The sequence below is a fragment of the Kogia breviceps genome, chromosome 2 (assembly GCF_026419965.1).
Source record: "Kogia breviceps isolate mKogBre1 chromosome 2, mKogBre1 haplotype 1, whole genome shotgun sequence".
In the NCBI taxonomy this organism is placed as follows: Eukaryota; Metazoa; Chordata; class Mammalia; order Artiodactyla; family Physeteridae; genus Kogia; species Kogia breviceps.
The window spans coordinates 5350488-5374237 of NC_081311.1; the positions used below are offsets into that span (position 1 = coordinate 5350488).

The following is a 23750-nucleotide window of genomic DNA, read 5'->3' on the forward strand; positions in this document are numbered from 1 at the left end:
CCTGCTCTCCCAGGATGCAAAGCATCCCAGGAGCGAGGGCTGCCTCTTCCATCCCTTTGATCCCCAGCCCTAGGCCAGCGCCAGGATGTGGAGCCCTCAGCCAAGGCCACGTGCAGTCCCAGAAGTTCAAAGATCTTCACAGCATCGTCACATATCCCTCAATCACTGAAATATTTAACTTCAAAGAGGCAGGAAGCAACACTGCTGCACAGGGCCCCGAGATCCCAGGCAGTGGTGGCCTGGGCCCCCCCTCTTCCTTGCCCGTCTGACAAGGCAGAAGATGAATGTTTAAAGGAGGACACCGTCGCCCCTGAGGCTTGGCGCCCCTTACGGGAATGGCTTCACCCAGCATTATCACATCAGCCATGAGACGCTGCAGGTGCCAGCGTCTAGCACATCACAGCACCGACATGGACCACTTTTATCACCTACATATGTTTCCCTCCAAATAAAGTCACATTTCCATCTCAACATACCTGCAAGAGCCACAGATCGCAACACCCGCCCCCTCCCCGACCCAGAATCTGTCCCAACTGAGGGAGGTGGACACCAGCAGACCAGCGCCTCGCACACGGGTAGCCCCATGGAGGTCGGCCCATTCATCAGTGCCCTGGCACCCGGGCAGCCCTCTCCTCCAGCTGTCCAAAGCCAATGTCCTCACTGTCCTCCACCAGCCACCCAACGCCTGCAGGCTCCCTCGATACCTACCCAAGTCAACCCACGGGAAATGGTCCGAAGGACAGATGTTAGATACACCGGGGAGAAAGGGGGCGCCCCCCATGAATCAGCGATGACATTGTGAGTCGACCTCTGTGTGACCTCGCCCCGGGCCACCTGCTGTTCAAAACGCTCCCCCAGGACCAGCAGTAACTGAGCCGAATCTCAGAAGGAAGGGACTCAGAGCTCTTCTAGTGCAACCCCACTGGGCCTTCCTGAGTCACCAAGGTGTGTGCACGCCCATGGGTGGTTCGTGGTCCTCCGGGAGACATTCTGCCCCTTATCCCCGCTCTGGACCCTTCAACCTGCATCACCAGACCTTGCACTTCCCTGGTGCCACCAGACCAGGTCCCATCCACTGCTCCAGGACGGGCTTCCATACACCACACATCCCCACATCTTCCCTCCTCCAAACCTCCAGCTGTGCGTGTCCAGGACAGCCTGGAACGCTGTGAATTTTGCTTTTCTAGCAATCCTGACACGCTGCTGGTTGAGAGGCTTGAACAATAATCTCTAGGTCTCCGCAGAAGGCCAGTTTTGAAGGCCTCACTCTGCTATCTTACAGCTTGTCCACCAATTTGTGTCCCTGACCATAAGACTCCACAGTTAGCCTGGCAGAGGTTCACTTGATGTCCTTAGGCCTGTGATCCGAAACAATCAAGACCTCTCTGAATATGGATTCCGTCGTTCAGCTCTGACTGTCTGCAACCTTCTAGAATCCAACGGGCAGGAGCTCCAGAGGATTACCTTCTACCCATCACTCCTCTAAAATGATCATTCCAGCCCTAAGAATATGCCCACACTTCCACTCCATCCTGTTAACAAAAGATTTAATGCTGGGACTTCTCTGGTGGCGCAGCGGTTAAGAATCCACCTGCCAATGCAGGGGACATGGGTTCGAGCCCTGGTCCGGGAAGATCCCACATGCCGCGGAGCAACGAAGCCCGTGTGCCATGGCCGCTGAGCTTGTGCTCTAGAGCCCGTGAGCCACAACTACTGAGCCCGTGAGCCACAACTACTGAAGCTCGTGCGCCTAGAGCCCATGGTCCACAACGAGAAGCCACCACAATGAGAAGCCCACGCACCGCAACGAAGAGTAGCCCCCGCTCACCACAACTAGAGAAAGCCTGCGTGCAGCAACGAAGACCCAACACAGCCAAAAATAAATAAAAATAAATAAATTAGCTGAAAAAATAAATACCGTTTTAAAAAAAGAAAAGAAAAGACTTAATGCCTTTTTAACATCTGACTATATCTTGTTGCCTTTCTAATACCTTACCTGAAAGGGGCCCGGAGTCCATACCAGGCACCACTTAAAGCGCTTTCCATCCTTATTTCCCTGAATCCCACACCAGGAAAAAGGCAGGGTCCACGTGCACCAACTGTTCATAGATGGAAACACTGCAGCTCCTGCAGATGCGAGCTGCGTCCTACGCCAGCCTGGATGGCAGGTGCTCTGTGCTATAGCCCCGCCCCCTCCAGGCTGGCTTCCATAAAGAACCAGAGAAAACCCGGAAAGCTGACCGCCCCATCCAACACTCGAGGTCCTCCGGAGATGAAAGACCCCCTCACCCCCAGGTCAGGGGCTTGTCCTTCCAGCTCCATCCATGTCTCCCCAAGTCGGAAACCATGAGAGGCTTCCCGTGAAAAAACACTGCTATCCTTCCCGTCCAGGATCATCTGGGAACAGACTGTCCAGACCGTATTCCTGAGGAGCTCCAATCCTCAGAAAGGGACTGGACATTTCAGAGACTTTATCAGTTCATGCCTGGCTCCCCTGGGAAGCTGCAGAAATCCCTTTCCTAGAAGCCCTGGCTGGCTTTTCGAGGGGGTCCGATCTCTGAGATAGGGGGAGACGATCTGCCCACCTCCCCAGGCTGTTTGAAGCTCCTCAGTCTCACCTAAGTGAGAGGCAAACAGCGTTCCCCTCCACGGGTTCCCTGAACTTCTAGGAGCTGTAACTGTCAGCCCAGCAAGTCAAGAGTTGGAGAAGCTCAGCTTCAGCAGATGGCAGCTTCCAGCAGGCATCCAGGTAGAGGGACTCTGTCCACGCTCTGTCACCCAGGCCTGTCCCGAGACAGCGTTAAGAGAGCCCGGCGTGGGCGTGTCCTCCCAGCGCGTCAGCACTCACCCAGCTTCGTGGTCTTCTGTTCGTTACCTCCCGAATAACCTTCTGCAAGTGGGGTTTCTACTAACCTGGAAATAGATCTAATCAAGGTTATTAGATCTCTTTGATCGGTGTATTTGGAAACATTCATAATTAGTAGCTGTGGTAGGTTAAATTTTGTCCCCCCAAAAGTTATAGTCAAATATCTAATCCCCAGGGCTTCCCTGGTGGCACAGTGGTTGAGAATCCGCCTGCCGATGCAGGGCACGCGGGTTCGTGCCCCGGTCCGGGAAGATCCCACATGCCGCGGAGCGGCTGGGCCCGTGAGCCATGGCCGCTGAGCCTGCGCGTCCGGAGCCTGTGCTCCGCAACGGGAGAGGCCACAACGGTGAGAGGCCCGCGTATCGCAAAAAAAAAAAAAAAAAAAAAAAAATCTAATTCCCCAGTCCCTGGGAAAATGACCTTCTTTGGAAATAGGATCTTTGCAAATGCAATTAAATTGAGAGGAGATCATACTGAATTAGGGTTTTCTACTGTTCTTACAAGTAAAGGGAATTTTGGACACAGAGACTCAGAGAAACACAGACAGAGCACCATGTGAAGACAGAGGGAGAGAATGGAGTGACGCTGCCACAAGCCAAGGACACCAAGGACTGCCAGAAGCTGGCAGAGAAGCAAAAAGCAGATTCTCCCTCTGAACCTCCAGAAGGAGCCCACCCTGCCAACACCTTGATTTGAGACTTCTGGTCTCCAGAACTGTGAGAAAATACTTTTAGTTATTTTAAGCTACCCAGCTTGTTAGAGCCCCTTATGAAGGAAGCCCTAGGGAACAAATACGATAGCCGTCATCCATCGATCATCCTCACCGCCTGGCAGGCAGGCACTGTCCGTGTGCTTCACACCCCTTAGCTCACAACATCCTCACCACGGCCCTAGGATGCAGCTTCCTAACCCCACCGTGTGGAGAGATGAAGAAACTGAGGCGTGGAACTCACCCATGGTTAGTCAGCTGGAACGCGGTAAAGATGGGCGAGGACCCAAGTCCAACGTCCCCGCACGGGCACTATCCCGTCTCTCTTCCAGTCCCACTCCTAACACCCGGCCCTGCTGCACCTGAGCGACACCTGCTTCTCATCAGAAGTGCACACACGTCAGTGACGCACCCAACCCGTCGAAGCTGTGGGTCTCTGCAGTCTGAGATGCCGTACTGCCCTCGCCCTTGTTCCAAGTAATCTTCCTCCATGACATGCTGGGAGCCACCTCCAACCCCCCCTGGCCCTGGATGCCAAAGCTGCTGCCTCCTAAAGTACCAGACAGAGCAGGGGGTCCCGGACGACCCTACACATTAGGGCTCCAGCAAAACACAGGGACCTCGCCCAGCCGGGGGGGTGGGGGGGGGCGGTTAACAAGCCCAAGAGAACCCCTCACCCCAAAGCTGACCCCTGACCCTGTCCAGGACTCTGTGCTGCTGGCATCTTTACTGCTCAGCCAGCATTTGCCGTTATGTCCAAGAATCTTGTAACTAATTTAAACACAGAATTACCACATGGTCTGGCAACTGCACTCCTAGGTCGGTACCGAAAAGAACTGAAAACAGGCGTTCCGACAAATACTCATCCCTGAGTGTTCACGGCATCATTATTCACAATACCCAAAAGGCGGAAATGACCCAGATGCCCCTCAACAGATGAGTGGAGAAACGAATCACGGCATAGATACGTGTCATGAGACACTCTTCAGCCACAGAGGCAATGAGGCATCGACACGTGCTACAATGTGGATGAACCTCGAAAGCATTATGTCAAGCCAAAAAAGCCAGACAAACGAGGTCACGTATTGTACGATCCGGAATAGGTAAATCCAGAGAGACAGAACACAGATTTAGTGGCTGCCAGGGCCTCAGAGGAGGAGGCAAGGGGGAGAAGCAGCTTAATGGCTGAGGGTTTTTACTCTGGAAAGATGTAAACGTTTTGAAACTAGATGCAGGACGTCGCACAAGGCTGTCAGTGCAGTAATGCCACTGAACTGTTCACCGTATCATGCCTAACGGTACATTATGTGGATCTCACCCCAATACATCATTTTCTTGTAAATCCTGCCACTGATTCATAAACTGACAACTGTGCCATACGTGCTGCCCTGCCCGCCTCCCCGCTCCGCCCGCCCCCGCGGCTTTCAGGACCAAGTTCCCAGCCCCTAAGCTGGCTTGCAAGCCCTTGGCCCGGCCCCTGTCCTCTCTCCCCCGCACCCCACGCTGCAGCCCAGGCAGAACTTCCCACGGGCTCCCCGCCATCGGGTGCTCCCTCTCTGCTTCCCTTCCCAACCTCAGCATCCTCGAAGGCCCACCGGGAATCCTCGGTGAAGCTTCGCAGACAGCCTACCCGCCACAACCAGGCACCGGACCCCTCCAAGGCCCAGGGCAAACACTGCCATCACCATCACTGTAATCGTCACCCCAGACTCTCGAGAGCAACTCCAACAAATAACAGCATGACCTGGGTGTCGACTTTTAATCCGTGCCAACACTAGGGCAGCAACTGCTATCACCCCCAGTTTATAGGGGGGCAAATTCACCCTCCGCGGCACGGAAGGTAAAGTGAATTCTAAAAACTACCCAATCAGCAAGGCGGGTAGCCAGAATTCACCCCCAGCTCAGTCCAACTGCAAAGGGTCCCTTACCCCGCTGGGATCCAGCCCAACAACCATCCAGCCCATAACAGGACCTGACAACAAGCTGCAGAATCAATTCTGATGCAAATAAATTTGCATGGATTTTCATCTGTGCCTGACAGACCTATACATAGCTGCAAACCCTGGTTCCTTCTGCGTCCCCGGACAACATCGGCTTTCACGTTTAGCACATTTTCTTCCCTGCGGTCCTTCCGGATGGAGACGCCACCCTCAAACAAGACATACGAAAATGCTTACAGCCAAGCTTCTGAAGGTGACCTGATTAAATACTTAACCATAATACCAGTCTAGACTCAATACATCAAACCCTTCTGGCTCAGGGCAATCGTGGCTCTGCGGTAACTGTGCGAAATAATGCTTATAAATGGAAGAAAGGAATCCCATTTCTCCTGAGTTTCTAGTAAATTGGGGGTTGGAGACTTAATGATGCCAGACAAATTTACAAGTCAGGCAGCAGGTTCTGCAGATGCCCCTGGGGGCAGAGCCCGGCCATCTGCCCAGGACACAGCTCTGGCAATGAATCACGGCTGAAAGCCAGGGAAAGGGGTCCAATGCTCCCCCCCCCATCCCATCCCTTCCTTAGGCTCCTTCCTTCCACCTGGGGCTTGGAGACCATCACCTCACTCACTGTTTTCTACTCCGAATCCAGGGCATGTCCTCACTCTGTTCATGTTTTATTCTTTCAGCCTCTCCAACAAGCCACTCATCCCAACTCCGAACCTCGGGCATGTAGTTCCCTCTGCTGAGACCACGTGTCCCATTCATCTTTTCCCCTGGGTACCTGCTGGAGGCCCCGGATCTCTATAAATGATACTTGCTCCTGCCAGTGTTCCCAGGCTGTCCGGCCCCTGGGTAGGGGTCCCCCACCTGCACAGGAGGCACCCTCACCCTTAGAGAGCGCTCACTCCCAGCATCATAACCACCCGGTCCCAAGTCCGCCTTTCCTACTAGACGGTGGGCAACCCCAGGGCACACACCACGTTTGCCTTGTACTTCAACGAGTCCCCAGCACCTAGAAGTGTGTCTGCCGTAGAAGCTCTGACTCAATGTCTACTTATAATGATGAAGCAATGAATGAAGGAACTCAGATGGTCCCTCTGGAGGGAAAGAAAGAGATCACCTCTCAAATGACAACTAAAGAGCCAGCTGCAAACCAGAAGAATCTTCCATGCACATTTCAGTGCTTCACCCTCGGGAGGGATGGCAGTTCATTAAGCATTTTCTATTCGCCTCAAGTTCTAGCCAAGAAACTCCACGTCACATCCAAACTGAAAGAAAAAAGCAAATGAAAGAGAGAGCAAAAACCTACAAACAGTATCACACATTTGCACATCAGTCACCACCTTGATCTCCAGACAATCTTCTAAAAAGATAATGCAAAATATACCGGGACACAAGGTCTCTGACCATCAGCTTCCTCACTGAATGGAGACCAGAAACTCCCTTTCACCTGTTTCTCAAATGCATCTCTGCCCTAATCCTCTGTATTAGGGCCACCATAACAAAGTACTGAAAACCTGGTGGCTTATGACAATAGAAATTTATTCTTTCACTGTTTTGGAGTGCAAGAGTCCGAAATCAAGGAATGGGGAGGGCTGTGCTCCCCTCCAAAGCCTTGATGGGAGGGTGCTACCTTGCAGCCTCCAGCTCCTGGCAGCCCCAGGCATTCCATGGTGTCCCTTGGCTACTGGCAGCTTAACTCCAATTTCTGCCTCTGTCCTCACGTCTTCTCTCCCAGGTCTCCCTCTTCTTATAAGAACCAGTCATCTTGAATAAAAGGCCAACTCTAATCCAGGATGACCTCATCTTACCCAATAAGATAATTGTATCTCCAATGACCCTATTTCCAAATAAGACCACAGTCTGAGGCAACAGGGGTTGGGGGGGGGACACAATTTAACCCACAACATCCTCCATCTTCCATCCTAGAATGTGGATTAAACGATCCAGGCACGATACTGCAAGCATCAGGAACTGTGTTTTCCTCAAGTTAATATGTAAATATATGCAAGTACTTTTGTGAAAATGTTGTTTTTCAAAGTTTAATTTTTTTTCTTTTGTCTACTTTTCCTGGATATCCAAATTCAGACTGAAGCTTGCAAGTAGTTTAGAACTGAGAACAAACATCAAGTAATATACGTGGAAATCCGATGCTTCTACTTAATAGCTCTGTAATCTTTAATCTTTTCTTTTTTTTTTTTTTTAAACAGAAGACTAAAGTACACTAAACAGAGGTGGCTTTGTCACCATTTTCAGGCTTATGTGGTGCTGAGGATGGTGTTCCCAAGTACCAAGTGATTAGCGGGTGCGAAGCATTTGACCCTCAGCCTGTCACTCCTCTCCACAATCATGGAAGTGGGTACTATTATTATCCCCACTTTACAGATGTGCAAACTGAGGCTCGGAGAGGTTAAGTAACCGGCCCAAATTCAAACAGGAATCCGGGGGTCTGAACACATGCCAAGTGCCTCCCCCATGGGCTCGACTTAGGGACTTCGGGGATGGAAGGATCTCATTGTTACCTAGTTCAACCGCCCCCCCCCCACACACACACACACCAGGCACACCCCACATCACATCCCTGCCGAGAGAGATCCTCTGGGAGGTTTTCCATTTTCCTAGTCCTGCCTGGTAGAATTCTAACAGCTACAGACACACGGCCTCCCTGACGGCTCCCCCAGAGGGCGCCCGGCCCGGTCGGACCCACGGCAGTCCCATCAGCACTGGCCAGGCCCCCAACGCTCGGCAGGCCTTCACGCTCCCAGGGCTGCCACTGGCCACTGAGGACTTTCTAACCTTTGACTTAAAATTGCCACAGAGGTGGAGGGGTGCAGGAGGGGGACTGGAGGAAGGCGGTCAACAGGTACAGACTTCCAGCTATAAGATAAATAAGTACCAGGGATGGAATGTACAACACGAAGAATACAACGAGCACTGTCGTATGTGATACAGGAAAGTGGCCGAGAGTAAAACCCTAAGGGCTCTCATCACCAGGACACGTCTTTTTCTACTTGCTTTAATGTTGTACGTGTACGACACGTCAGGTGCTTGCTAAACTCATGGTGATAATCATATCATGATGTGTCTGTAAGTCAGATCATTATGCTGTACACCGGAAACTCATACAGCACTGCATGTCAGCTATATCTTAATAATGCTTGAAAAATAAGTAAACGAATAAATAGATAGACTGATTAATTAATTAAACTGCCACAGTATTTGATTCCAGTCACGGAGCCCCCCGCTGATGTCACGGACAGCTCCTCTGATAAGGTCGGTACTCCAGAGCAAGGACAGCCACCCCCCCGCCCCCCCCCCGGGCTCCTGAGGCTCTCCAGGACTTCCGTGATAAAGATGGCACTCATTTCACTCGCCAAAAGTGGCAGTTTTAGAAAATTTCATTCCATTGTTAAGAGTGATACGTACTAAGGGGTAGTGGAGGGGGCAGGGGATAAATTAAGAATTTGGAATTAACAGATACACGATACTACATATAAAATAAATGATAAGGACCTACTGTATAGCACAGGGAACTATACTCAATATCTTATAATAACCTATAATGAAAAAGAATAAATATATCCTTTTATATATTCTTTTTTTTTTAAGAATCAATTTTATTAGGCTTCCCTGGTGGCGCAGTGGTTAAGAATCCCCTGCCAATGCAGGGGACACGGGTTCGAGCCCTGGTCCGGGAAGATCCCACATGCCATGGAGCAACTAAGCCCGTGTGCCACAACTACTGAACCTGTGCTCTAGAGCCCGTGAGGCACAACTACTGAGCCTGTGTGCCACAACTACTGAAGCCCACGCAGCTAGAGCCCGTGCTCTGCAACAAGAGAAGCCTGTGCACCACAATGAAGAGTAGCCCCTGCTCGCCGGATCCAGAGAAAAGCCCGTGTGTAGCAACGAAGACACAACACAGCCAAAAATAAAATAAATAAAATTTTTTTAAAAAAAAGCCAAGTGATTAAAAAAAAAAAGAATCAATTTTATTTACTTATTTATATTTCATTGCCTTGGGTCTTCATTGCTGCATGTGGGTTTTCTCTAGTTGCAGCAAGCAGGGGCTACTCTTCTCAAGGCGCACGGGCTTCTCATCGCGGTGGCTTCTCTTGTTGCGGAGCATGGGCTCCAGGCACGCAGGCTCAGCAGTTGTGACTCGCGGGCTCTAGAGGTCAGGCTCAGTAGTTGTGGCACACAGGCTTAGTTGCTCCGCGGCATGTGGCAGCTTCCCGGACCAGGGCTCGAACCCGTGTCCCCTGCATTGGCAGGCGGATTCTTAACCACTGTGCCACCAGGGAAGTCCCATATATATTCTATATATACATAAATACTTTATATATTTTATATATATAAACTAAATCACTGTGTTGTACACCTGAAACTAACACAACACTGTAAATCAACTCTACTTCAATTAAAAAGTCATCTCTACTTGAACTTTTGGGTATTCCCTCCACTTGCTATCTCAGAAAAGGAAGAAACCAAAAGCATCCCTGCTCTAGAAGGGTCCCATGAAAGGTTTTCTAGTAACATGACTTCGTTTGGTCTCACCTGCCCTTCGAAGTTTTCGGTTGTCCATATGGGTGCAGCTATGACACATATACTCTGCCACGTGTATACGATGTTTAGAAATGTACCCATGAGTCCCCTGAGTGGTAAGAAAAGTAAAGTGGAGAAGCTGGACCAGGTAATGCCAGGATTTCAGCCAGCTCTGTGTGTGTGTGTGTGTGTGTGTGTGTGTGTGTGTGTGTAATTAAAAGTATTTTAGAGCAAGCAGAGGGCAAATGGCCCACTGCCCAGCAAGGTGGGCTGTATGAAACAAGAAGTGTTCATAAAAAAATGAGGGCTTCCCTGGTGGTGCAGTGGTTGAGAGTCCGCCTGCCGATGCAGGGGACACGGGTTCGTGCCCCGGTCCGGGAAGATCCCACGTGCCGCGGAGCGGCTGGGCCCGTGAGCCATGGCCGCTGAGCCTGTGCGTCCGGAGCCTGCGCTCTGCAACGGGAGGGGCCACGACAGTTAGAGGCCCGCGTACCGCAAAAAAAAAAAGAAAACAAGATTCAACACCACCATTCCATTTCTTCCAGCCGTGATGCAATGCCAGCCACGAAATGAATCATTATTAAGTCAGTGATAAAGGCAGGAAAGCCCGATGAAAATTTTATAAGCTGGCCCAAAACTTGTTGTAGGCTGACACATTTCAAGCACGTTTGTAAAGCCGCTGCACGTATTTGCAGGTAAGCGGCAGACTTTGTTAGGTGAAAAACATATCGACTTCAAAAATGGAAATAACTACTGCTATACTATTTATGCCATGATTACTAAGAAACACTTTTATCCACTACTTCATTCCCAGGCACTTAGATTCTTCACTCTGAAGGCTCATTCCACGTTCCTCCCACCTTCAAAAGTGCCTGCCTGTAAATCACAGCGGTGAAGAGGGAAATTGTGCAAATGTTTTCGAGCCCTTGACCACATGTGGTCCCCAGTGGTAACTACTGGTCAGGTGAAAACTGTAAAATGGAGGTTTTATTTTCTGTTCAACTGGAGGCAACACACGGTTAAAGAGGCAGGAATCCTATAGAGTTGGATTTCTTCTGTTGCATCACTGGTTTTAACCTTTCCCTCAAGGTTCCCTGCCCCTCCCCCACTCCCAGCACTTCCGAGGCCTCTTGTGTTCATTAAAGCTCTAAGGGGGCCTGCCAGAGAGGGTCCCAGCCCAGCCCTACCCTCACAGCCCTGGTCCCTCAATTAGAAAACCAAGACAATGTTGCCCTTTTGGCTTTAAGAGTCTAGCAATTGGGCTTCCCTGGTGGCGCAGTGGTTGAGAATCCGCCTGCCAATGCAGGAGACACGGGTTCGTGCCCTGGTCCGGGAAGATCCCACATGCCGCGGAGCAACTAAGCCCGTGAGCCATGGCCGCTGAGCCTGTGCGTCCGGAGCCTGTGCTCCGCAACGGGAGAGGCCACAACAGTGAGAGGCCCGCGTACCGCAAAAAAAAAAAAAAAAAAAAGAGTCTAGCAATCACTAAATATAACATAGATAATCAGGACTTCCCTGGAGGCCCAGCGGTTAAGACTCCACCTTCCCACTGCAGGGGGCGCAGGTTCGAAGCCCGGGCTGGGGAACTAAGATCCCGCATGCCGAGCAGGGCAGCCAAAATAAATTAATACACGAATTAATTAATTAAATAAAAATAAAACAGAGAACCAACAAGGACCTACTGCAATGGCACAGGGAACTATACTCAATATTTTGTAATAACCTAGATACACACACTCACAGCTTTCAAATTAGCTCCTGATAGTTTGCCGAGATGAACTCTCACTGTCCCTTCACCTTCACTCAACAAGATGTGCCAGGGACCACACAAGTGCAGGGAACAGAGGAAGGAACACAACCCAGCCCTTGTCCCCAGGGGCCCTCTGTCCAGCAGGGGACATGAAGGAGGAGTCCACCAACGGCGCCCACAGACAGAAGCACGTTATGAAACTGCAGAGAGCAGCCTGGAGAAGGGCCCCTCATGCAGCCCGGGTGAATCAAGAAAGACTGACCAGTTGACTTCCTACACTGTTGGTGGGGATGCAAATGGAAAAGAGAATGGTGATTCCTCAAAAAACTGAAAATAGAGTTGCCATATAATCCAGCAATCCCACTTCTGGGCAGGTATCCGAAGAAAATTCTACTTCGAAAAGATCTATGCACCCCAAAGTTCATAGCAGCATGATTTACAATAGCCAAGATATGGAGACAACCTAAATGTCCACTGACAGATGAATGAATAAAGAAGATGTGGTCTATATATACGATGGAATACTACTCAGCCATAAAAAGGAATGCAATAGTGCCATTTGCAGCAACACGGATGGAGATTATCATATTAAGGGAGGTAAGTCAGAGAGAGAAAGACAATGTCATATGATATCACCTACACGTGGAATCCAAAATATGACGCAAATGAACTTACTGACAAAACAGAAACAGACTCGCAGGCATAGAGAACAGGCTTGTGGCTGCCAAGGGGGAGGGGAGGTGGGGAAGGGATGGACTGGGTGTTTGGGATTAGCTGATGCAAACTATCATATATAGAATGGATAAAGAACAAGGTCCTACTGTACAGCAGTATATGGTATCTTGAACTATATTCAATATCCTATGATAAACTATAATGGAAAAGAATATGAAAAAGAATGTATAAATGTATAACTGAATCACTGTGATGTACAGCAGAAATTAACACAACACTGTAAATCAACTACACTTTGGGACTTGCCTGGTGGTCCACTGCAGGGGGCATGGGTTCAATCCCTGGTCAGGGAACTAAAATCCCACATGCCTCGTGGTGTGGCCAAACCAAACCAAAACAACTACACTTCAATAAAATGTTAAAAAAGAAAGGTTTACAAGTTGAGCTGAGCCTGGAAAAGCTTGACAGATGGAAGATAAACAAAGGGCATTTCCAGGCAGCCAGAAGAGCACGTACAAAGGCACTGGGGCGCTACCAGAACACACAGGGTAGAATGTGCCAGACTTGAGTATGGAAATACCACCAGACATCAATGAGGTCAGCCAAACTAAGCTCTCTTCCCTGTTATACGTGGGAGTCCCCAGTACAGGTTCCCGTCCCCATCTCTCCCTCCCCCTGGCCTCTCTCCAGGCTGATCCTCAAAGCCCTACCCCCGAAGAACCATCTGAAGAAACTTGGCAACCTGGTCACAGCACCTGGAGGACCAAACTGCATTCTGGCCTTTGAAAAATGGGCAGTAGAACACACATGATGTTAGAAGGACTTGAAAATTAATCTTGTGAAGTTAATAGAAGCACAGAAGTTTGGAAGAAAAATAATCACATTTCCCTCCTGCTAAATAATTATTTGCCCCTGGTAAAGCCAATTATGTTCAACAAAATAAGTTATTAGTTTGGGGGGGAAAATGGAGTCTTGATAAGTGCCTTTATTCCAGCAAATAAAACTCCAAGAGCAAATGCCTGACCTCCTGTATTTATGAAGGTCTGTGGGCAGCCTGAGTGATATTTCTCAGACAGAACGTTGGGGACGGACCATAATTCCCCTGGTAATCTGTGCATTTTTCCCAGGACCTGACCTCAAAACTGCTGTTTGTCTCTCGGAAAGAAGAAACACAGCTGTCTCCTGATCATCCGTACACAGCTCCGGTGCCCGGCTAACCCCTCCCCCAACTAACTCCCCGAGGCTTCCTCCTCCTAGCCCTCTGGCCCAAAGCACACCCTTCAGGAAACAAGTCCTGCAGGTTTCTAACTTTTCCTCCCAAACATGCGGCAAAGGCTTTGCTCCTAACAACGCAGTCACAATACTACAGTAAACGACGACAGAGCGCTGACTAGGGGTTGGAGGTGACTCCCAGCACTTTACCGACACCAGTGGGAGCCATGTGGCCCCCAGGGGGACAGGTGGCAATGTCTGGACCAATTTTGGGTTGTCACCACGGAAGGGAGGGGATTGCTAGTGGGATCTAGTGGATCGAGGTCAGGGGTGCTGCTAAGTACCCCGCAACACACAGGACGGCCCCCTGTGACCAAAATACACCCAACCCAGAATGCCACCAGTACACAGGTCAAGAAAACCTGCTTTACATGAATTCGCCCATTTAACCCTTGAGCAACTCTGTGAGGCAGAAACTACTGTCACCCATGGTCGACAAGTGAGTAAACTGGGGCAGACGGGTTTCAGAGCCCCAGGGGGGCATGGACGGGCAGCCTCCACTCAAAGTACCTTCTTTGCAGGGATGTCACTGAACATTGGAGGGACAAGGCACTGAGCCTTAGACAGGTTCCCTCCCCCATATTCAGATCAGCTGCTCCGGACCCCTTGCTGGGCACCACTGCTCTACCAGCCAAATCTGTACAGGACTCTGGCCAATGAAATTAAGAAGGGAAACCAGAGTGCTGTGAGCCCTGGGGGAGGCTGGCCTCTGGTCTCCTCCATCCTGACTCGCTGACCCCAGGGCCCGCTTGCCCCCTCCCCATGCTCTCTCTACCACTCCCCTCCCTTGTCCCTCAAGACTCCCAGGCCCTGGGGACTGAGGACCATTCTCCCTGGGGCCTCAGCCCTCACACACCCCTGTCCCGCAGCCCGAGCCTGGGAACGCAGGGGACAGTCAATTCCGCAAGGGCTCAGCAGGCCAGCAATGCCGGGAGGGGGGAATGAGCTGAATCTGGCACAGACCCTATCGGGCTGAGGCAGGAAATTGCAGACCGTGACCTGGGACCAGCCAGGCAGCCGGTGGGACAGGAGTGCAGCAGGAAGGGAGGCCAAGAAGGCCGGGAAGGGCGTTTTAAAGGATGTGCCCTTTCTAAGGAGGTGGCAGCCACCACGGCCTCGGGAGTCTGATCAGAGACCTCGAGAGCTGGGATGGAGGAGGACACACTCTCAGAAGACAAACTGGACGTGTTAGTTTCGACATGAAAAAGGAATCAAACAGATCCCCATGCCTGCAAACCCCAAAGTTGCAAACACCGCAGAGTTTTGAGTAATTCACTTAATGGCAAAAATCCAGCAGAGATGAGACACGGGGTGTCTCTGGATCCTCGAGGTCTAGGAACAAAGCTGTCAAGTAAACAGGAAGGTGGGGGGGGGGGTTGTTTGAAGGCACCATTTTCTTCTAAGGCTAATTCCCTGTGTTTGAGGACCACTGTGCTCAGCCCTGAAGCTGGACACACTTACTCCATCACTGCATGACTCCTCATCTCTACCTACAACGCAGGTTCAACCGCCCAGGTGAGCAGCTCATTCAGAATGCTCATCTGCCCACATGCTAGTCCATCACCTGACAACTTGTCTGTAACAAATAAAATAAGAAGTAGCAAACTTTAGGAAACGGAAAGCTCGCGAGGCCACACTGCCCTTTTCCAGTTAAAAGTAAGGAAGGGGCTTCCCTGGTGGCGCAGTGTTTGAGAGTCCGCCTGCCGATGCAGGGGACGCGGGTTCGTGCCCCGGTCCGGGAGGATCCCACATGCCGCGGAGCGGCTGGGCCCGTGAGCCGTGGCCGCTGAGCCTGCGCGTCCGGAGCCTGTGCTCCGCAACGGGAGAGGCCGCAGCAGTGAGAGGCCCGCGTACCACACACAAAACAAAAAAAACACACACACACACAAAAAAAAAAAACCACAAAAGTAAGGAAGACCATCACCAGAAATTGAGTATTTCCTCTACAGTGAGTTGTAAGTTAACACCCACATAGTAAGCAAATCTGTGCGGTACTTTTTCTTGCTGCAAGCTCTCCCGCACACGTGATCTCTGTAGCTCCTCCCCGGCAGCTGAGAGGTGAGCACAGGCTCTGGGATTCTCCCAGGGCCCCGTGCAGGGCCTGAGGTTGGGGAGGTCAATCAGGTGGCACTAAGTGTTGCACCCAGGCCTGGATTCCAGGCATTCTGACTCCCGGTCCAGTGCTCTTTAAAATCCGCCACCATCAAGTGCCCTCACATCACTTTAAGTAAGTTACTGCAGTTCTGACTGATTTACCCTTACAGCCTTTTTCAGTGCCTGCGTGGTCATAAAGACAAGTGCTATTTCAGAAAACGAAGGTTCATTCATTGCAGCGCTATTCACAATAGCCAAGACGTGGAAGCAACCTAAAGTCCATCGACAGATAAATGGATAAAGAAAAGGTGGTACATATATACAATGGAATACTACTCAGCCATAAAAAAGAATGAAATAATGCCATTTGCAGCGACATGGATGGACCTAGAGATGATCATACTAAGTGAAGTCAGACAGAAAAAGATAAGTATCATTGATATCACTTATATGTGGAATCTAAAAAAATGATACAAATAAACTCATTTACAAAACAGAAACAGACTCACAGACATAGAAAACAAACTTATGGTTGTCAAAGGGGAAAAGGGGGCAGGGGGTGGATAAACTAGGAGTTTGGGATTAGCAGATACAAACTATCATATGTATAACAGATAAATAGCAAGTACCCACTGTATAGCACAGGGAACTATATTCAACATCTTGTAATAAACTATAACGGAAAAGAATCTGAAAAAGAATATATCTTTATTTCTATAGATATATATATATTAACTGAATCACTCTGCTGTACACCTGAAACTAACACAACATTGTAAATCAACTGTACTTCAATTATTAAAAAAAAAAAAGAAAATGAAGACTCCATTCTAACAAAGAAACAAAGGCTAACACTTAGAAGCAGACACAGTTCTCACTAGCAGGCTTTAGTAACCAACTTCTGAAGTCAAAAGAATTCAACAGGGGCTTCCCTGGTGGCGCAGTGGTTGAGAGTCCGCCTGCCGATGCAGGGGACGTGGGTTCGTGCCCCGGTCCGGGAGGATCCCACGTGCCGCGGAGCGGCTGGGCCCGTGAGCCGTGGCCGCTGAGCCTGCGCGTCCGGAGCCTGTGCTCCGCAACGGGAGAGGCCACAACAGTGAGAGGCCCGTGTACCGCAAAAAAAAAAAAAAAAAAAAAAATTCAACAGACCCAGGAATGGGGTCTGGGGTGCTGCATACATTTTAGGGTGGTGAGAATAAGAACTGCCGACAAATATGACCAATTTAGAGAGCTTTCCTTATGCTCAAGGGTCCACTCCCCCGACCCCAGCAGCCATGAAGATTAAGTACCCAGCAAAGAACATCCTGAAATCTACAGGACATAAGTAGTGGAATATACCTCAAAGAAAAAGGTGGCCTCTGTCCCCATTCACATCTCCTCACATCTTTGTAGGGGTCTGGCCATCTGTTCCGCCAAAGGATTCTCAGGGACTAAAAGGTATGAGATCTTAAAACCACTTGCTCAGCGCCCATGTTGCTAACTGGTCCATCACAGCGCTTTTGCTGATCAATGGAAAACACACGGAGGAGATTCCACATCGTCCTCCTCCTGCAGGGCGCACAGCAAGGCTACATTTCTGAGTCCCAGGCGCTGGCCAGGGATGGAGCTCTAAGCAAAAGAATGTGACCAGAAAGATGGCGCCACGTCCAGCCCTGGCAGAGGGAAGAAAATCTCCTGTGACCCACCCTCCACCTCCTTCCTTCCCCACCCCCAAATTAAAAGGCCAGGAGCCCACGATCCTGGCAGAGGGCAGAGCCACAGGAGAGAAGATACCCTGGTCCCTGAATGACCTGATGGAACAGAGCTCCCGTGCCCGCACCCCACCACCCACGTGGACTGTGACGTGAAGGAAACACGGATGTCCATTGTATGAAGGCAGCAAAACGGTGGGGCTGTTTGTTTACAGCAGCTAGGCAACCCTAATTCAGAACGGACATCACAATAGTTACGTTTATACCTAAAAGTATACCTAACGTATCCAGGTAAGTTAAACAAAATCAGCAAGATGGCATATAAATTGTGTACCACACTGTTGAGGAAAGGCAGCAGCAACTGTGAACAGCAAAGAGGCCAGGATAAAGGCTGAATGAAGTTTTTGATGAGGGCTTCCCTGGTGGCGCAGTGGTTGGGAGTTCGCCTGCCGATGCAGGGGACAAGAGCAAATGTCGGCAAAGATGCGGAGAAACTGGACCTCTCTCTCTTTCTCTCTCTCTCTCTCTCACACACACACACACACCCACACACACACACACACACACACACGGCTGGTGGGTACATAAAATGGCACAGCCGCTCGGGAAAAGTTTGGTAGTTTCTTTAAAAGCCAAACTACCTTTCCGTTCAACAATTGCATTCCTAGGCATTTCTCCCAGAAGATGAAGACTTCCATTCACACAAAAACCTGTGTGTGAACGTTCACGGCAGGTTTACTCGTAACAGCCAAAACCCAGACATCCTTCAAACCGTGGATACACACGGCAACCTGATGACTCTCCTGAGAGTTCTGCTCAGCAAGAAAGGGCGATCCAAAAAGGTTACGTACTGCAAGACGCCATTCATGTAACATTCTTGAAATTACAAACTTATAGAAATGGAGAACACGTTAATGGTTGCCAGGGAGTAGGTGGAAGGGCAAAGGGGTGGGTTTGGCAACAAAAGGACAGGAGGGGTCCTTGGGATGATGGAAATGCTCTGTATCTTCTTCACGTCAACATCCGGGTTCTGATACCATGTTGCCTTTTACAAGAGATAACCTCGGGGAAAAACTGTAGTGTGTACACAGGATCTCTCTGTACTATTTCTTACAACTGTTGGGTCTGTAATTATTTGAAAATCCAAAGTTAAATGAAGAAAAAAAGGGAGAGGAAGGAGGGAAGGAAGGAAAGAAGGGGGAGAGGGAAGAAAGAGAAAAAGAGAGGAGAGAGAGAGAGAGACGGCAGGTGCCCTTGGGCACTGTGGCTTCTCAGCTGTACCCAGCCCGGTACTCACAACTGCCTGTTTCTTTCTCCGTGTTTGCACTACCTGCATCCTCAGAGGTCACAAGAGAACAAGAGAAAGAACTATTCACACACGTTAAGGCAATCCTGATAAGACGTCTGATGTTCTGGGCCAACACTGGCACTACAATAAATTTAAAATTTGTATAGTGTTTCCAAAGTAAAATCAGGTTTGTAGAAATATAATATGCCTTAATTTCATTTTTCTGCAACTCCAGTGAATTGAAAATGTCTGCTTTTCTATTTACTTACAATCAAATCTAATTTTTCTTCCCCTGAAGTAGCAGCTTGCTTGCTACTCTAAGCAACGAACAGGATCTCTCAGCAACTCTCACACTCCCAAATTTACTGGGATATTACACTATTCCCAGCAATTATCATCGCGCAGGGCTAATCTGAATACACACGTCACAATCCCTAACACTAAGCAAAATGTCACATGCCCCTAATATGGGGGCAAAACACACCATTAGGACAACACGTTTGGAAGAGAAGCACTCCTCCAGCCACCGCGACTGTCAAATCCAAACAGGAAATCACTTGTCACTGCATTTCTAAACTGCCCTTTATTAAATAAAATATTACTAAAAGCACCACTCCATGGCATACCTGGCTTATCGCAAATGCTGATCTCAGGGCTTTGTGCTCTGAGGACATTATCTCAGTGAATCCCCACCGGTCTTTGCAGTAGGCAGGCTTGGGTCCACTTTCCAGACGAGGAAACTGAGGCTAAGAAAGCAGGCACAACTTGCTCAGGGGCCACACAGCAACTACTAGGAGCCAGAGGTTAAAGATGTCTCAGTGCCCGTGTCCACATGCCCTGTGTGAGGTTTGCCTGGAGAGGAGGGTGAAGGACACGCCGAGGTCACTGGTGTCCGTTAAGTCTGTGCCTCCAGCAAAGCTACAGGCTGGAAAGGGAATCATCGTCTCGCCCAGGCTGCCCTCCACACCACCTCCATTCCTGTTCTACTGCTGCCGTTAACAAATCACCACATCCTTGGCAGTGGAAAACCACCTGCGTTCATTATCTCACTGTGCTCCAGGTCAGACACCCAGTGGCTCTGGGTCTCCAAGTCAAGTTGTTGGCCGGCTGGGCTCCACAGGAGGCTCTAGGATGAATGTTTCCAGGCTTATTCAGGGGCGCTGGCAGAATCCAGCGGTAATTGCAGGACTGAAGTCCCCATTTCCCCGCCGGCCATCAGCTGGGGCCAACCTCAGCTCCCTGAGGCCTCTGCCTGGTAGCAAGTGGACCTCGACACCTCCAGGCCAGCACGTGGGCATACGGAACCCTCCCAGGCTCGGAATCGCTCTGACTCCACTTCTGCCGGATCTCTCTTGTGAGGGCAGAGAAAGAAAGTCCTCTGCTTTGGGGACCCACGTGGGTAACCCAGGACCATCTCCGCACCTCAGGGTTCACAGCCGTAATCTCATCTACCAAGTCCCTTCTGCGGAGTCACACGCCACATTCACGCGTCCTGGACACCTGGGGGGCCGTCACTGAGATGTGAGCATGTCAGCCTCAGATGTGACGGCTGCATCTTTTCACCTCATCTGAAGAACAGGATCCACATGAACACAACTTTACTGGTGTTGGGACGTATGACTCTGCCTAGCTGGGGGATGATGGGAAAGTTCATCTGGTGCAACCGCTCAGTGTGACAGCTAGGTCAAAGTTCATGTCCGTGTTAATAAGCCAGTTCTGTAAACACTGATCCACCAAACTCAAGCCCAAGGGGAGAAATTAACAGGCGGTCAATTTCACAAGTGACCCCCCCCCCCCACCACCACCACCATGAATGGGGGGGTAGGGGGGGAACCAGCGTTTCCTGCCTTTGCTGAGCAAGCAACAGATCAGCTGTTTACTCCTTTCCTGATTCCACAAAGTAAATAAATAACTAAAGTGTCTCATTTACAAACAATGCTTCTAACAGATTCTAAGTACTTGCAAACAATGAGCTGTGATTCATGTTTCCAAATGAGATGGAGTTTTATCATTTTCTCTCCCCTCGTGATTCATTCATGGGCCAAGCCGGGTGGAAGCCTGGCCGCCCACAGACCCACCAGGGCCCATCTAGGGAAACACAGTCCTGTTGTGAGGCTCCCCCCCAAAAAAACGCTGTCGTCGGTAAAGGGGATCTCCAGTCATTTTCCCTTAGGCAGAAAGAGGAATTAAACTCGTGGAAATGAATCCTTACACCCAGCACTTACATCTCCCTAGCCAGCCCACTCCCTGAGAATCAGCGGGATCCTCCCCAGGCAAACGCCCAGACAAGAGAGCAGCCTGACTCAAGCGTCCTCGGCTTCCCCTGCCCCAAATCGGGAACTCCAGGAGCTCTAGGCCTGCGCGCCCTCCCTGACTGGGGGTCCAGTTATTTATAAAGTTCCTCCTGCTGCTGAAAGGGTTGTGCTGTCTCCTCCTCTCCACCTGGTGAAAGTAGGCAGGTCAACCCCCTCCCATCTGCCCTGCCTGACACCCACTCACATCCGTCCCAGAACTGGCTCCAAAACCTCCAGGACAGTCTTCTTCTCTGGAAACTTTTCAACTTGGAGTTTTCTTAAAACCGAAGTAGTAGCCAAAGGTGTGATGTGAGAAGGCACTGCAGTGCTACCGAAGCCTCTGGAAGGCATGTGACTTACCGTGGGAAGGACACGACCGCGTTCGTGCCCACAGCTGCCTCCCCAGTGGGGAGACCCTGCTTGTGGGTCTCTGCTTGTGAATGTTCCCTTTGGTCATGAGACACAAGTCACTCCACAGGTATGGACACCTCCAGGGTTCTCAGTGACACCATCCAGGTCACCCTGGGAGCCAAGGGTATCAAAGTGACCTTAAAGAGAGGTCCGTCGCCCATATCCTGCTGAGCACAGTGGGGCGACCATGAACTCCAGAGCCACCACCAGGGTTCAGTTTCAGGATGGAGCACTTACTAGTGGCGCTAATCTGTCCTTTGCCTCTGAGAAGTGGGAGGGACAGTAGTCCCCACCACACAGGACTGAGAGGGCAAATCTTGACAGGAGCGGTCGGCTCTGCTGCCCTCTGCCTGCCCCCTGCCTGGCCCCCCCGCGCCTCTCCCCAGGGCTCCAGGTCCTCTTCCATCTCTAAGCACTGCGTTCCCTGGGGGTCTGCCCTCAGCCCTCTCTTCGCACACAGCGTCCCAGCAGGCTCACTGCAGCCCAGACCTCCCCCCACATGCCGCCCCACACCCGAAGTTGATCCAGTAGGAATCTCCACACCCAAACCTCCCTCATCCAGTGTGGATGGATGAGGACCTTTCTATCGGGGCTGAAACCACCTGAACGGGCACAGGATGCTGCTTACAAACTCTGCTGCACTGGGAAGCCCAGCTCTGCTGCTGGCCTTTGTAGACGTGCCTGAGCCTCAGAGGCCTCGTCTCTAAAACAGGGGTGGAAAGGGAATTCAGCCACAGTGGTCCTGAAGCAGCGCCACCTGTGCAACAAGCCCTTGCGGGCCCAGAGGGGACCTAGAACCGTCCCGATGTCTAGGCCAGCTCCACTCTACGTCCCTGGCATCTAGCAGAAGCATCACAGAAAGAAAAGAGAGCGCCCTGGGGACGAGAACCACCCAGGCTTCCCAAAAGTGGGAGGGCCGAAGCACACCAGCAGCGGGGGAGTGGGCTGCTCCCCGCAAAGGCTCAGGGTCGGGAGGGCAGGGCGCACGGGGCCTGGGGGGCTGCTTCCTTTGCCATTAAGGAGAGCCTCCGACTCTGGAATGTGTACTTGGTCCGAAACGTAAACTTGCAGCCGACCCTCCCTACTCCCCCCAGGGAGCGACAAAGAGCAGCGGAGCCAAAACAGGTCCCCGCCCTTCGCAACCCGCTCCCGGCCCCGGGGACCCCGGAGCGCTCGGCCGCTGGTCTCCGAGGGTCCCGCGCCGTCCAGGGCAGGACCACCGAGCGAGCGGCAGGCGGCGCGATGGGCCCGCCCCGGTCGCACACGCCACCACCTCCCAGCGGGGGAGAGCACAGTTCTTCGCTCCGGTCGCTGCAACTTGAAACTGTCCGCCCGGAGCCGCAGACACTGAGCACAACTTCACCCGAAAAGCAAAAAGGCGCGGCCGAACAATGCCGCCGGGGCTGCCCGGCCCGGCCCGGCCCAGCTGGGCTCGAGGCGTCGGGGGCAGCCCCGGGGGCTGGAAGCCTCCGCCGCCGGGGTGCCCGCCCGAGAGCTGGACGTCGGCGGGGACACCCTCGGGAAGTGACACAAGCCTCCCCCCACCCCCGCGTGTCCCCGGCGCGCTCGCGCGGGCTCCGGAGCGAGCGCGGGCACAGCGTGCGCCCGGGGTCCGAGTGGGCAGTGCCCGCCGACGGACCCTCAGGCGGGCCGGGCGGGGACGCGGGTTCCCGGCCTCCGCGGCCCCTCCGCGCCCCGCCCGCGCCGCCCGGGCCGCCGGCAACAGGCTCCCGGGCGCCCCCGCCCCGCCCGCCGGCCCGGAGCGCGGCGCGCGGGAGGCGCTCACCCACGCCGTATTTCTCCTCCCGCTTGGTGGGCACCCAGCGCGTCATGCCGCCGCCCGCGTCCCGGCGCCCAGGCCGCCGCCGCCGCTCCGCCAGGAAACTCCGCGCCTAGGCCGCCATTTTCCATTCCTTCCGAGCCGCGACAGGATGGGGTGGAAAAAGTTTGCGGCGGAGGCGGTGTCATGTGGGGCGGGGCGGGCGGAGCGTCGCGGGCCGGATGGGAAAGGCCGGGAGCGCCGGCGGGAGGCGGGACGGCGGCGGGCGGGGGGCCGTGGCCCACGACCCCACCCCCCGAGGAGCAGCCCCGCGGGGCCGTCGTCCCCCGCGTCCCCACGGAGCCCTCCCGGGGGCTGGATCTCAGACACTGAGCCGGGTGCGCCCTGGCCGGCAGGTGGGCAGGGCGATTCTTGGCAATTTGTGAAGCCTGTGGC

General features: G+C 51.9%; 1 protein-coding gene across 2 annotated transcripts in view; it reads right to left on the reverse strand.

Annotated features, from left to right (window-relative positions):
• The window catches only part of DOCK1 (dedicator of cytokinesis 1), a 504544-nt gene extending 481065 nt beyond the window's left edge, over positions 1–23479 (reverse strand). The window contains exon 1 of one of the 2 annotated variants that reach the window (XM_067024326.1): positions 23322–23479. In XM_067024326.1, coding sequence (XP_066880427.1) covers positions 23322–23367 — 46 coding nt within the window. In that variant the 5' untranslated portion in view covers positions 23368–23479. The remainder of the gene's footprint in view (positions 1–23321) is intronic. The other variant, XM_059053852.2, reaches the window with a different exon arrangement.
• Positions 23480–23750: the final 271 nt, after the last annotated feature.